General features: G+C 39.8%; 1 protein-coding gene across 9 annotated transcripts; it reads left to right on the forward strand.

Annotated features, from left to right (window-relative positions):
* The first annotated feature begins 277 nt into the window (after window positions 1-277).
* ZNF311 (zinc finger protein 311) lies at window positions 278-12,501 on the forward strand. Of its 9 annotated transcripts, none has more exons than XM_037844455.1 (7): window positions 278-498; window positions 1,186-1,554; window positions 2,260-2,338; window positions 5,243-5,334; window positions 5,673-5,799; window positions 6,408-6,512; window positions 9,532-12,501. In XM_037844455.1, exons 2-7 carry the CDS (start codon window positions 1,546-1,548, stop codon window positions 11,121-11,123), a joined length of 2,004 nt encoding a protein of 667 aa, XP_037700383.1. In that variant the 5' UTR covers window positions 278-498; window positions 1,186-1,545; the 3' UTR covers window positions 11,124-12,501. The 9 variants fall into 9 exon arrangements, with proteins under 9 accessions (XP_037700383.1, XP_037700381.1, XP_037700384.1 ...); XM_037844453.1 differs by having other exon boundaries at window positions 1,254-1,554; XM_037844459.1 differs by lacking the exon at window positions 1,186-1,554 and having other exon boundaries at window positions 438-498.
* The last annotated feature ends 578 nt before the right edge of the window (window positions 12,502-13,079 follow it).

Here is a 13,079-nt window from a genome sequence, read left to right on the forward strand (position 1 = left end):
TTTCAATTATTTAGTGTCCTTAGTTAATATTTATAAATAACTTTCATATATTTATATCACGAAATTTCTGTCCATTCCAATTAAGACTTCCCCCTTGGCAATAACGGGCCCATATGGTAATGTTCCTGCAAATGTGATCCTTTTCACCCCTCATTAACTTGGGCAAACTCCTAGAAGTGGCAGGGGAAGGAGAGCGGAAAATTTCTAGGGAACTTTACCAGCGAGTTGAGGCGTTTCCTAGAGAGTCACCGGAAATGATTATTGGCCGACTAGGAAGTGGAACTAGTCTAGATGTCTCCTGTTTTCTTATTTCTTGAGGAGAGTACGGAAGGAAGGTCTGTGTCTTGGCCGGCGTAGAGTGGGCTCTGCAGTCCAGGGGCTCCGGCGCCGCCCGCAGGGGTCTGAGCCCGCCAAGGAACGGGAGGGTACAGAAGTAACTTACGGAATACGTTGGAAAGTGATGAAGTGCTATAGGAAAAAGAAGAAATGTAAAACAAGGTAAGGCAGATCAAGATTGGAAGGCGGGAGTAGATTGTAATTTGAAACAGGGTACTTCAGGTAGGCCTTGAAAAAATGGCATATAAGCAAACACTTGAAAGAGGCAGGGTTCCATTAGCCATGGCGATGGCTTGAGGTGGAGGGGATGACCGGTGGCAAAGGCCCTAAGATGGAAATGTGCCTAAAATGGAAGAGAAAAAAGGTCAATGTGGCTGAAGAGGATTATAATTTATAATTATAGAGTGAGGGAAAGAATAGTAGGAAGGAGGTTAGAGGTAATAGGCACATCTTATAGAGCTTTGTATGCCACTGTAAGGACTTCAGCTTTTATTTTAAGTAAGATGGAGCCATTGCTGGGTTTTGAGCAGAGATGAAATTATCCAGCTTAAGTTTTTGTTTTTTGTGGGGGTTTTTTTGAAGATTTTATTGAGATATATTCACTTACATATATTCCATCCAAAGTATACGATCAATATCTCACAGTCCAACTTAAGTTTTAAAACGACCACTGACTGCTGACTTGAGAAGAGACAGGAGGAAGGCAAGGAAAAATGCACGGAGGCCAATTAGGCTACTGCAGTAAGGAAGGGAGGGAAGGGAATGATAGGGCTTGGACCAGTGGAGGTAATGACAAGGGATATATTAACATTTTCAGTTTGTCTGTCTGTCCTCCCTTCTCTCCCACAGATGCCTCAGTTCCTTAGTGATTCTATCTTGTTGCTGTAGTTACATCCTTCTCTTTTCCCTTTGCCAAGTATGCAGGAAAACGAGGTGTGAAATCACTTTTGGCTTAAGGCTGCTGCTGAACCCCAAATCCAGGGCAATACTTGACATCCATCAAGCCAAATAGAAGCTTCCCTGCAGACCAGGCAGGGCCCTTTGGCTGGCACTGCCAAGATTTGTGTGCCCAAAGAAGGCTGGGGCCTTTGGGAGCCACTTCAAAACTTGTCCAGGCAAAGCCAGAACTGGCTTTGGAAATTGGATCTGACCACCAGAGAAGAAACCTGGACAGTGGTGGAAGATTATAAAAGAAAGCTGGGTAAAAAGATGCAGCAGGTAAAAGAATGAGGTTCTGTGATACATCCCCAGGAGGAAGAAGGAGAAGTGAGTTTAGAAGTGGAGGAAAGCAGTGGGAGTAGTAGTGGGCCTAGATTGACCTTGTGGAGGTCTTTCCCTTCTGGACATTATTTTTCCTGGATGACCTGGTGATCATTAAGGCTTTATAATTATAGAGTTGAGGCATACCTTGGAGATATTGTGGGTTTGGTTCCAGAGCAGCACAAAAAAGCAAATATCACAATAGTGAGTCACACGAAATTTTTGTTTCCCAGTGCATATAAAATTTATGTTTATACTATGCTGTAGTCTATTAAAGTGTGCAACAGCATTATGTCTTTAAAGAAAAGCAAGTACATACCTTAATTAAAATGTGACACAGAGACAGAGTGACCACATGCTGTTGGAAAAATGGCTCCAATAGAATTGATCCACAGGGTTGACACAAACCTTCAATTTGTAAGAAAAAAATGCAGTATCTGCAAAGTGCAATAAAATGAAGTGCAAAACAAGGTATGCCAGTAATTTGATGCCATTCCATTTTTCATAAGGTGTGTTAGGAAATAAGTCCCTGATTTTCTGTCTCTCCCCTTTTGGTATTTCTGGTAGACAGCGTCCATGAACAAATTTTGTGATTTGTTGTAGCTTCCTATATATTTTCCTCACCTCCCTAACCTCCCCAATTTCATATGTGCCCTACAATAGGTTGTGCTGTCAGATGAGAGCCCAGGACCACCAAGCCAAGTGCTTTGGACCCCTGATACCTGGCTCCTGCCGGACAGAGGTGAGACACACAGGGAACTGTGGGAGCCATGGCAGGTGAGAACGGAGTAGGGACCTAGGGAAGTAGGAAAGACCTTCCTGGGGCCTAGAAATCAGTTCATTATTGAGCATTTATAGAAGGTTTTCTGTTGCATAGCTCTATATTAGATTTGGGTCAGTATCAAGGGTGTGCCCTCGTAAATCAAATTTAGAAAAATAATCAAAGATTCATAAAAAAGATTTTACCAAGCAATTTATCAAAGAAATATAATGCATTCAGTTATTTACCATATGTATAACTTGATATATATAATGGTATTCATATATGCACATAAATATTTATACATATGAAACTCCTACCTAACCACAAGTTTACCAACATGTAAAATGTGACTATATATACATAATTTTACTTCTGTAGACCTTTTTCAGAACCCTAAGATTATTGAATTGTAGAGAAAAAATGAGAAAAAGAGTGAAATAGAAATTGGCAATAGAAACTAAGATAAAGCAGTAGCAAAAGAAGGAGAAAGGGTTTTGCCAAGAAGCTTTGGGAAAAATAAAGGAAGATGGAGGAATGTGAGGCTTGGCTTTAGAAATGCTATTTGGTGGCTTCTGTGAAGAGGAAAGTGGTTAAGATTTGTGTAAAAAGGGCAGATGGAGCTGGGACCTAGGAGATGGTATTTAGCAATTCTAGCGTCATAAAATCAGACCCAGAAAGACAAAGACTTTTGGACAGAGGGCTACATACAACCAAAAGCAGCCTATTTAGTATATATTACCTGCCAAAAAGAAAAAGAAAAAGAAAAAGAAATGTATCTATAAGTATATTGTTGAAAATTCCAGAGGAGAAATCCTGAAATTTCTAGTTTGCAAGAAATCATAAATGAAAATTAATAGCATAGATCATATTTATTATAAACTTAAGAGAGGTATAAAATAATACATATTGCTTAACTTGGGTGATCATTTTGTTTCATTTGTTAAAAGAAAAATATATACATCTTATGGTTCACATTTGACCTGCATCTCCCAGTCCTTTTTTTTCGAAAAGTCTTAAGTTCTTCCACTTTGAATTCTCCTGTGGTGGGTTTTCAGCACCACAAAGAAGACAGTTGCCTAACATACAATATAAATTAATTAACCTCATCCCAGAAGAATGTACACTGCTTTAACAAATAGTTTCATGTTGTTGTTTGAATGTGTAGCCCTTCTCCCAAGTTCCTTTCTAACTTGAGGGTATAAACTGGCCTTTCAAATTCTGCAGAATCAAAGCTTCCCCTTAAGAATCATTATGAGTTGATAAAATTTTCCCAGTTTTTGAAGAGGATACAGTAAAAATCCAATTGAGTTGTATCTGCAGAGGAGTGTGAGTTATATAGGGACATGCATATGTTAAAACTCATTTGTGCATTTTACTGTGTATAAATTTTATCTTTAAAAAAGTATGCAAATATTTCTGATCAATGATATGCATGCTAAAGTGGTTAGGGTTAGGAGAGAAGTATACTGATGTCATCAGCTTACTTTGAGATGCATCAAAAAATCAGATGGATCAGTGGATGGATAGAAGGATGGAGAGATGGATGTGATAAAGCATATATTGCAAATGTAAATTGTAGAATATGTGATAGACAAATGGATGTTTACTATACAATTATCTCAACTTTTCTGTGTATTTGAAAATGTTCATAATAAAATGGTTGAAAAACATCCAATAAGGAGTTTTAAGTTTGTTCATATTATAAGGAAAAGAACCATTATGGAGCATTATAGCATGGCACGTGTGTCTGCTGTGAGCCCTGTGCCATCCATGTGGGTTTGAGACTTTGGGGAACAGAGAGTTATAAAGTATTTTGGGGCTTTTAGAGTGAGACAGTAGAAAAACTAAGTGGAATACACCATAATTGAGACATAGCCTTGGTCGTGGTCAAAAGCTAAGCATAGCCAAGAATAAAGAAGAGACTTCTTGGGAAATTTCTGAAGGAAGAAGCCAATTTGCTCCTAAATCAGCGTTTTGGTAAAATCAGAACAATAGCTTTTGGGGCTGAAGGCCAAGGAGTGATTCTAGGGCCCTAACAATAGATGACTTTGAGCAGAAAGAAATCTCTCAGAGTTGGACTTGGGCATGTACTGAAGAACAATCAAGAAGGGTAACTCACCTTAGATATTGGAACTACAGGAAGGTTGACTGGCCTGCAAGGAATAAGATAGAACCACATTAATTAGTAATGTACAATGTACCACTCATGCAATCCTTATGGATTATATCTAGCCACTTGGACACTCTTACAGATTTTTTTTTTGCACTTTGAAATGCTATTTGTGCTATACTACATTGGTGTGGTGAGAATAGCTTAATACAAGGGAATTAAAAGAAGGAAGCTCTGAATTACAGGAGAAAAGTAATTATTCTTTCATAAGGACAAAAGACATTTTTTTCTAATTAAGTAGCTGGTGGTAGACAAGCCATTAAGTTACCTAAAGACGTAAGCTTTGGGCCTAACCCTGGATACTTCTGTTCCACATCTCCCTCTCCATTGCTCCCCTCCAAAGTCTTTCTGGAAGAAATGACTTCAACATTTGAATATAGGAAGAAAGGTTATTGCGAAGAATCAGTATTTTGGGCTTTTTTACCTGCTTTGTTTGGGGAGAGGATAAGGTTATTCCAGTATGAAGACAAACCAGAGAATAACATGGGGTAAGGGAGGGAAAGGAGGAGAGTTGATTCAGCTGCAGTGCCAGGGCCTGATGCCCAATACTGGGAGTTTAGACTAGAGAAATAAAGGAAGATACTGTAAGGCAGTAGATTTAACCCCTAGGTTAGAGCTGCAGAAGCTTCTGTATTTGGGGACGAGAAGGTGAAAGTAAAGGGTTTCATTAATGCTGTGCTAAATTAACTCATGGCTTATTTCTCTTCCTTCAGTCCTACTACCTCCTCAGCATCCTATCTTTGCCAAAAATGGAAGTCGAGGAAACCTGTCAGGAGCAGAAATCACATTGATGGCCCAGGCCCAAGTGAGCTGAGGCCCCTTCCATCCTTCCTGAAAATGTGTCATTGCCTCCTAAACGCAGCCGTGTTTTCACTGCATTCTCTGGCTTTACCACTCCCAGACCCAGGTGTTCCCTCTCATAATGAACATTTTGTTGGATGAAAAAACACTTGTGGATTGGTTCCTCTTTCATTATTTTTTGCTGTTGAAATCCCGTGCTTCCTTTCATCTCATCTCCAAATGTTGACCAGTAACAACCTTTCATTTCTCTAAACCTTCTCCCTACAAATTGCTTTTTTCTGCCTCTGTTTCCTGAGGGAACTATGGGGTTTTCTCCAGGACAGCAAGAACATGTTGTTTCAGGAGTCAGTGACATTTGAGGACATAGCTGTGACCTTCACTGACAGGGAATGGCAGTGTCTAACCCACGCTCAAAGGCATCTCTATAAAGATGTGATGTTGGAAAATTATGGGAACATAGTATCACTTGGTAAGGACTGTCTCTGCACTGATTCCGTATTTTCTCCCTTCCTTTTTTTTTTTTTACAAATTGTTTTCTTTACTGTTGTATATGGGATCTCATATTGAAAATCAGAATCTTCATTCTTTATTATCAGGATCTGTTACACAGCAAGAGAATTTTCTGGCCAACCTGGTTGCTGTTTTCTGATTCTTTGGAATGGGACTCTGCCTGGATGAAAAGGAGGCACTTAGCTTCTGTTCTCCCTGGGTTCTTGCATCCTCAAACCTCTCGTTTTCCATTAGGTGCCTACACTCAGCTCCTAGTCATGAACTCCTGTCCCGGGGCCCAAAACAGATAGCCTCTCTATACCAACTCCCATCCTCCCAAAAAGAGGAGGAAAATACACCCAAATGACTATTTCCCAGAATCCCCTTCTCTGCCCTTTTGAATATGACTTCTCTGAGAAAGGCTATAAATGTGTTCATTTACATGTTACTGAACCCCTAAATAACCCTTTCCTGCTACCCAAGTGGACATTTCTTTTCTATTCCATATGCAAATAGAAGGACCAGGGCTAAGCATTAGAACAGTTTTATGTTGCTCTTCACAGTGTGTTTTTCCTTCTCTACAACTAGGATTTCTATTTCCTAAACCACCTTTGATCTCCCTTCTGGAGCGAGAGGCAGAGCCCTGTGTTCAAGACCCACAGGACAGGGAGTCCCTGAGCTGCTCCTACCCAGGTGAGTGATAGAGAATCTTTCAGGTCCCTTTTATCTTCCATGTGGTAAAATGGAATGTTACACAATGTTCCTAGTGGTGGGTCCTGAAAGACCCAGAAATGAACTTCATTTAAGAAACAGTAAGGGAGAGAAAACAAAAAATTATTTGAGCTATTATTCTGTCATTATCTAATTGGTTCTTTGCAACCTATCTATAGGCTCTTTGAATTTCGTGCTCAAAAGAGCTCAGTATTCATTTCTTGTCTCTGTATATGCTGCTCTGGTACTCAGAGAGCATCACTCTTCTGCCTCCACTTTTTCTTTGAGACCTTTTCCATTTTGAGTCCTGGGCCTTTGGCCCTTGCCTTTATCTGTGATTATGAATTTAGTTTCTCTCATGGCTTCATCTATCAGCTCTGATGCAGATGTCTGCTACACTGATGATGCTAATCTTACCTCTTTCCTGGGTATCAATCTCATATTTCTAATTCCTGGTTTTTATTTGGATATCCCATTGTCATCTGAAAAGCAACATATCTAAAGCCAAACTCATCTCTCTCTCCCTACAATACTTTCTCTTCATCCAGCTGTCCCTATTTCTATGTCTGCTTCTACCTTTTCTCACCTTGCTCCTGACCCCACTGTGTTGTCTGTCAGTCATGAAATATTACCATTCCTTCATTCAAACTATTATCTAAATTTATCCTTCAAATTATTTTTTTGCTTTTCTCCTTTATTTACATGCCCATTCCAACTATCCTATTGCAGTGCCTTCCTTCCTTCATCTTTTCTTTTTGTCCACAAACATGTATTGAGCAACTGCTGTATACCTGGCATTATACAAGGTAATAGAGATATATAGTCAAATTAGATATGGGCCCTGTCCTCAAGAAGCTTAGTCTAGTGGGGAAGACAGATAACTAGATAAATGATTATAGTACAGTATGGTAAGAGTTAGAAATACGTAGGTAGAGATGTATACCTTTTATATACAAACAAAGAAGAGAGGCATCTAAATCAGACCTGGGGGAACAAAGTCTGCTGAAAGAATGACAGCTGAACTGAGATTATGAGGAACAAGAGAGATCATTTAGTTGAAGAAGATGAGAGGCATTCTAGGCAGAGGGAATAACATGTAAGAAAGTACTGAGGAGTTAAAGAACTGAAAACAATTTATATGGCCAGAACAAAGGACTTGGGCAAAGTGGGTAAGGAAGGGAGTAGTAGACAGGGGCAAGATGATTTGAGGGAGTTTTTGATGAACTAAGGACCTTGAACTTTATTCTTATATAACAGCTAACATGATTAAATACTTCAGTATGGCAAATGCTTTATATACATTAACTCATTGATTATCATGGGTACTCTAGCCCCTGTTTTATAGCTAAGGAAACTGAGGTGCAGAGAGAAGTTAAGTCATCCTCCCAAGTTCATACAGCTGTTAGTTTCAGAGCTAGGACTGGAACCCCGACAGTCTTATTCCAGAGCCAGGGCTCTTGGGCCTATGCTTTACTTCCTTCCCATCTGGTTAACTGTGGAGTACCATTGAAGTATTTAAAGTGACATAATCAGGTTTATTTTTAGAAAGAATAATCTGGAAGCATTGTAGAGGTGAATTAGAGGGAAGCCAGTCTAAAGGACATTTTAGGGTCTCATTGCAATTAGCTAGTGAGAATGTATTGACAGTGGAAATGAGGAGGAAAGGCTAGAGTTAAGAGATAATAAGAAGGTTGATTCATACTCTTTGGATACAAAGAGCAGAAATAAGTTAGCTTAAGCAAAAGAACAAGAATTTATTATAAAATTTCAAAGTTGTGTCATGGAAACTACGGGCGGGTTGCATCGGGCTCAAGAAGGGACTGGAATGCCATCAGTTCCCTCTCTCTAACTGTCTTCTCTGCTTCTCCATGAGTCTGCTTGATTCTTTTCTCTTGGCATATTGACCTTCTGTGCTTCTCAGAAATATGGCAGATCATTTCCTCTCCTGTACCATATACCACCCATCACCACTGATGCTGAAATTTAAGTTCTAAACATCTAGCTACCCTCAGAGACTGACTTTACTTCCTCTTAGATCATGATTTCAAAGTCCAAGGAGAGTGAATCTGACCTGGTTTAGGTTAAGTGTTTCCCAGATATCATCTCCCTTACCCAAATGTGTAGTCATACTGTAGAAATATGGCCCTCCAAGGGCCACTCTTGAGAGCAAGGCAAATAGTTCCTTAAAAGGGGATTGCACAACACTTCAGCACCCCCTCTGCAGCTCACTTCCTGGTAGAATTTGTAAAATGTTAGCTAAATAAATATGAGGGGACGGAGGAGTTGAAGATGATTTCTAGTTTCCTGGCTTAGGTGACTGGGTGTATTGAGTTGCCACTCACTAAACTAGGAGATTCTAGGGAAGGAATAAGTTTGTAAGAATTTCTTAAAAAGCTTACTGAGTGCTTTAGTTTCCCAGCTGCTAAAACAAATACCATACAATGGATTGGCTTAACAACAGGAATTTATTGGCTCACAGTTTCATACACTAGAAGGCTTGCTTCCTCCCAGGATGATATCTTCTGCCCAGCTGGCAACCTTTGGGATTGCTTGGCTTTCCCATCACATGATGGCATCTTTTCCTTTCTCTTCTGGTTTCTGTTGACTTCCGGCTTCTGGCTGCTCCCCATGACTTCTCTCTCTGTGGCCTTCTCTATATAAGGCCTCCAATAATAGGATTAATAACCATCCTGATTCAGCTGGTCTATACCTTAACTGAAGTAAAGTTAACTGAAACTGTTTAGAATGGGTTCACACTTACAGGCATGGATTAAGATTAAGAAAAAGTTTTCTGGTGAACTTAACTCCAAGCCACTATACTGAGTTTGAAATATCTAGTACTTTTCCTTATTTCGACCTATACTGACCCTTGACCATAGTGTTAGCAATTTTTTAAGCATGGAAAAGTCATTCATTCTTCAAACAGCTTAACATTGCTTTCCCTCTCCCATCTCATTTATTTCCTTTCTTTTGAACATCTGACATTTTTGTTTTCTCTAAGTGTCAACTGACAAGATATGGTCTCAGAATGTGAAGGCAAATTCAGAACAAGAAGTTATTGAAAACGGAGAATCCTCTTGGATGAAATTTAAAAGTCCCCTAGAAGTTGTTTCCCAAGATCCTGAGGTTGGAGAAGTTTGTGTACAGGATGTCAAATTAGAGAATCAATGGGAAATGCCCACAAGGGAGAAACTGAGAGAAGAGAAAAAAGGCTCCGAAAAAGTGACCATCAAGAATGGAAAAAAACAGAAGGTACTTAGAAAAAACTTCAGTCCAAACTCAAAATGTATTCCATATAATAGATTTCCTACAGAACAGAAACTCCACAAATGTGCCAAATGTGGCAAAAACTTCAATTGGCATTCAGACCTAATTCTCCATGAGCGAATTCACTCTGGTGAGAAGCCCTATATGTGTAATGAGTGTGGAAAAGCATTCAAAACCAGAAATCAGCTTTACATGCATCAGATAATCCACACAGGGGAGAAACCTTTTAACTGTATCCAGTGTGGAAAGGCCTTTAATAGTAGGTCAGCTCTTTGCCGACATAAAAAAATCCATAGTGGGGAGAAGCCTCATGAGTGCAGTGACTGTGGGAAGGTTTTCAAAACCAGGAACTGTCTCAGTATGCATCAGATCATACACACTGGGAAGAAACCTTATGAATGTAATGACTGTGGTAAAGCCTTCCAGTTTAGACATTCTCTTACCATTCATGGCAGAATCCACACTGGGGAGAAACCATTTGAATGTGAGGAGTGTGGGAAGGCCTTCAGCGGGAGCTCAGACCTCACCAAACACACAAGAATCCACACTGGTGAGCGACCTTATGAGTGCAATGAGTGCGGGAGGGCTTTCAGTCGGAGCTCAGACCTAAGCAAACACAAAAGAATCCACAATCAGGAGAAAAACTATAAGTGCCTCCAGTGTGGAAGAGCATTCAGTTTCAAAGGAGAGCTCACCAGACATAGACGAACCCACACTGAAGAGAAGCCTTACAAGTGCGAGGAGTGTGGGAAAGCCTTTCGTCATAACTGTAAACGCAGGGCTCATGAACAAGAACACACTGGGAAGAAGCCCTATCAATGTGGGGAATGTGGGAAAACTTTCCAGGATCGGCACTGTCTTACCATCCATCAAAGAATCCACACTGGAGAGAAACCTTTTAATTGTTTGGAATGTGGCAGAGCTTTCAGTGGGAAGTCAAACTTAACCAATCATCAAAGAATCCACACTGGAGAGAAACCTTACAAATGTGAAGTGTGTGGAAAGGCCTTTCATCATAGTTCAGTCCTGAGGCAACACAAAAGAATACACACTGGTGAGAAGCCATATACGTGCAATGAGTGTGGCACATCTTTCCGTCAGTGCTCAGCTCTAATTGGACATAAGAGGGTTCATACTGGGGAGAAACCTTATGAATGTGAGGAGTGTGGAAAAACTTTCAGAGTAAGCTCAAATCTTACTGGACATAGAAAAAGAAAACATAGAATATGGAGAACTCAAAGATGTGGTAAGAATAGGAAATCCCTTTCTCCAGTAACCGCTTCCCACGCTTTATCTGTAGGCCATATTTTGACCACCAGTACTTGAGAGTAACACTTCTGGTGTTTACCAGAACTTTCCCATTTCTCCTTCTACCTCTTAGACTGATCCTGCCAAGTGTCCTAGATTGATTCTTCCTAATTCCTTGACCCGTAATTGTGAGATACCCAAGGCTTTGCCCTTGACTTTTCTAGCCAGTATTTATTTTTTCATTGAGCACATTCACTTCCAAGGCTGTCTGTCACTCAATAATAGTATTAAATTCTTAGTCGTACTTTGCACCAGAAACTGTTCTCAGAGCTTTACACATTTTAACTTATTTAATCCATAAAACATCCCTATGAGATGAGGAAATTGAGGCATAGAAAGATTAAGAAGCTTGCCCAGGATCACATTACTAGTAAATTCTGTGCAAATGACTCCCAAATGCTCAGACTTACCTAGGCAATTTCCATGTGCCTGACCATATCTTTTGGATGTGAAGGTGTACCTCAGTTCAGCACAAAACATTTTTTTATTAATAGCATTGATCACTTTTAGCTGTTTTTTGGTTTGTTTTTTGTTTTTGTTTTTTTTTCTTGAATCCTGAATGGCCCTTCTCCATATGGGATCAGGATTGTTGAGATTCGGGGAGCGGGTGGGGGAGGTGGGTAGACAGAGGAAGGGCAGATTTAAAAATTATAGATAAGTAGAATTCAGCTGTATGTTGCTTATATAGCAGTTTACATATGGAAAGAGCATGAAGCCTACCCCAGTTTAAAGTTATAAATACACCAAAACTTTTTCTAATTGTTAATTTCTTAAATATTTGCTATCTCTATTTGCATGACATATAAGATGCTCTTTCAAATTTCTTAGTAAATTTATATCGTTTTAAGTCTAACAGCATTTCCTGTATCCATCCTTTCTCTTCCACAAGTTACTTCCTTATCAGGTCCTTATAGTAGGCAGAATTAATGCCCACACTACTGTTAAAATAGAAATTGAAAATACTAGAAGAGGGTTCAAATGTATTGGCTTAATTAACATAATGATATTTAAATTTATCTCTGAGTTCCCTGGCTGATAAATGAGATGAACAATAAGTCACCCAGCATTTCTCAAAGGTGTTTTACAAGTTAGTGTTTTTTAAAAATGGCAAGTTTGAGAAATGCTGACTACATATTTTGGGATTTTTTTTAACCCCCTCAAAGACTTCTTAGGGCTTATGATACACTAATATCCATTCTGAATCTTAAGCAAGGGAGCTATAACAAGTATTGCTTTTCAAAAGTATTTGGCCACAGAACCCTGTCTGGGGGGAGTGTGCTGGTTTGAATGTATTATATCCCCCAGAAAAAAGCCATATTTGATGTAATCTTGTGTGGGCAGACATATCAGTGTTAATTAGATTGCAGTTCTTTGAGTGTTTCCATGGAGATGCACCCCACCCAACTTTGGGTGATGACTCTGATTGGATAATTTCCATGGAGGTGTTGGCCAATGGTGTCTGGAAAACCTCTGTTAGCTGGGAAGGCACGTGGCTGGCATCTGCTCCAAACAGGTTTTCCAAACCCATTCAGGATGGGTCTAAATTAAATCACTGGAGCCATATAAATGAGCTGACAAACAGAAGGAACTCAGTGCAGCTGTGAGTGACATTTTGAAGAGGAGCTACAGCCAAGAGGGACACTCTGAAGAACTCACAGGAGCTTGAGAGAGGAGCTGCAGCTTACAGAGACATTTTGGAGATGGCCTTTGAAAGCAGACTTTTGCTCTGGAGAAACTAAGAGACAAGAGCAACTAGGAGTGACATTTTTGAGGAACTGCAGTCTATAGAGGAACATCCTGGGAGAAAGCCATTTTGAAACCAGAACTCTGGAGCATTCACTTTGGACACTTTATGGCCTTAAGACTGTAACTTGGTAACCAAATAAACCCCCTTTGTAAAAGCTGATCCATTTCTGGTGTTTTGCATTCCAGCAGCATTAGCAAACTAGAACAGGGAGCATGTTCATGGAATAT

The sequence above is a fragment of the Choloepus didactylus genome, chromosome 7 (assembly GCF_015220235.1).
Source record: "Choloepus didactylus isolate mChoDid1 chromosome 7, mChoDid1.pri, whole genome shotgun sequence".
Lineage (NCBI taxonomy): Eukaryota > Metazoa > Chordata > Mammalia > Pilosa > Megalonychidae > Choloepus > Choloepus didactylus.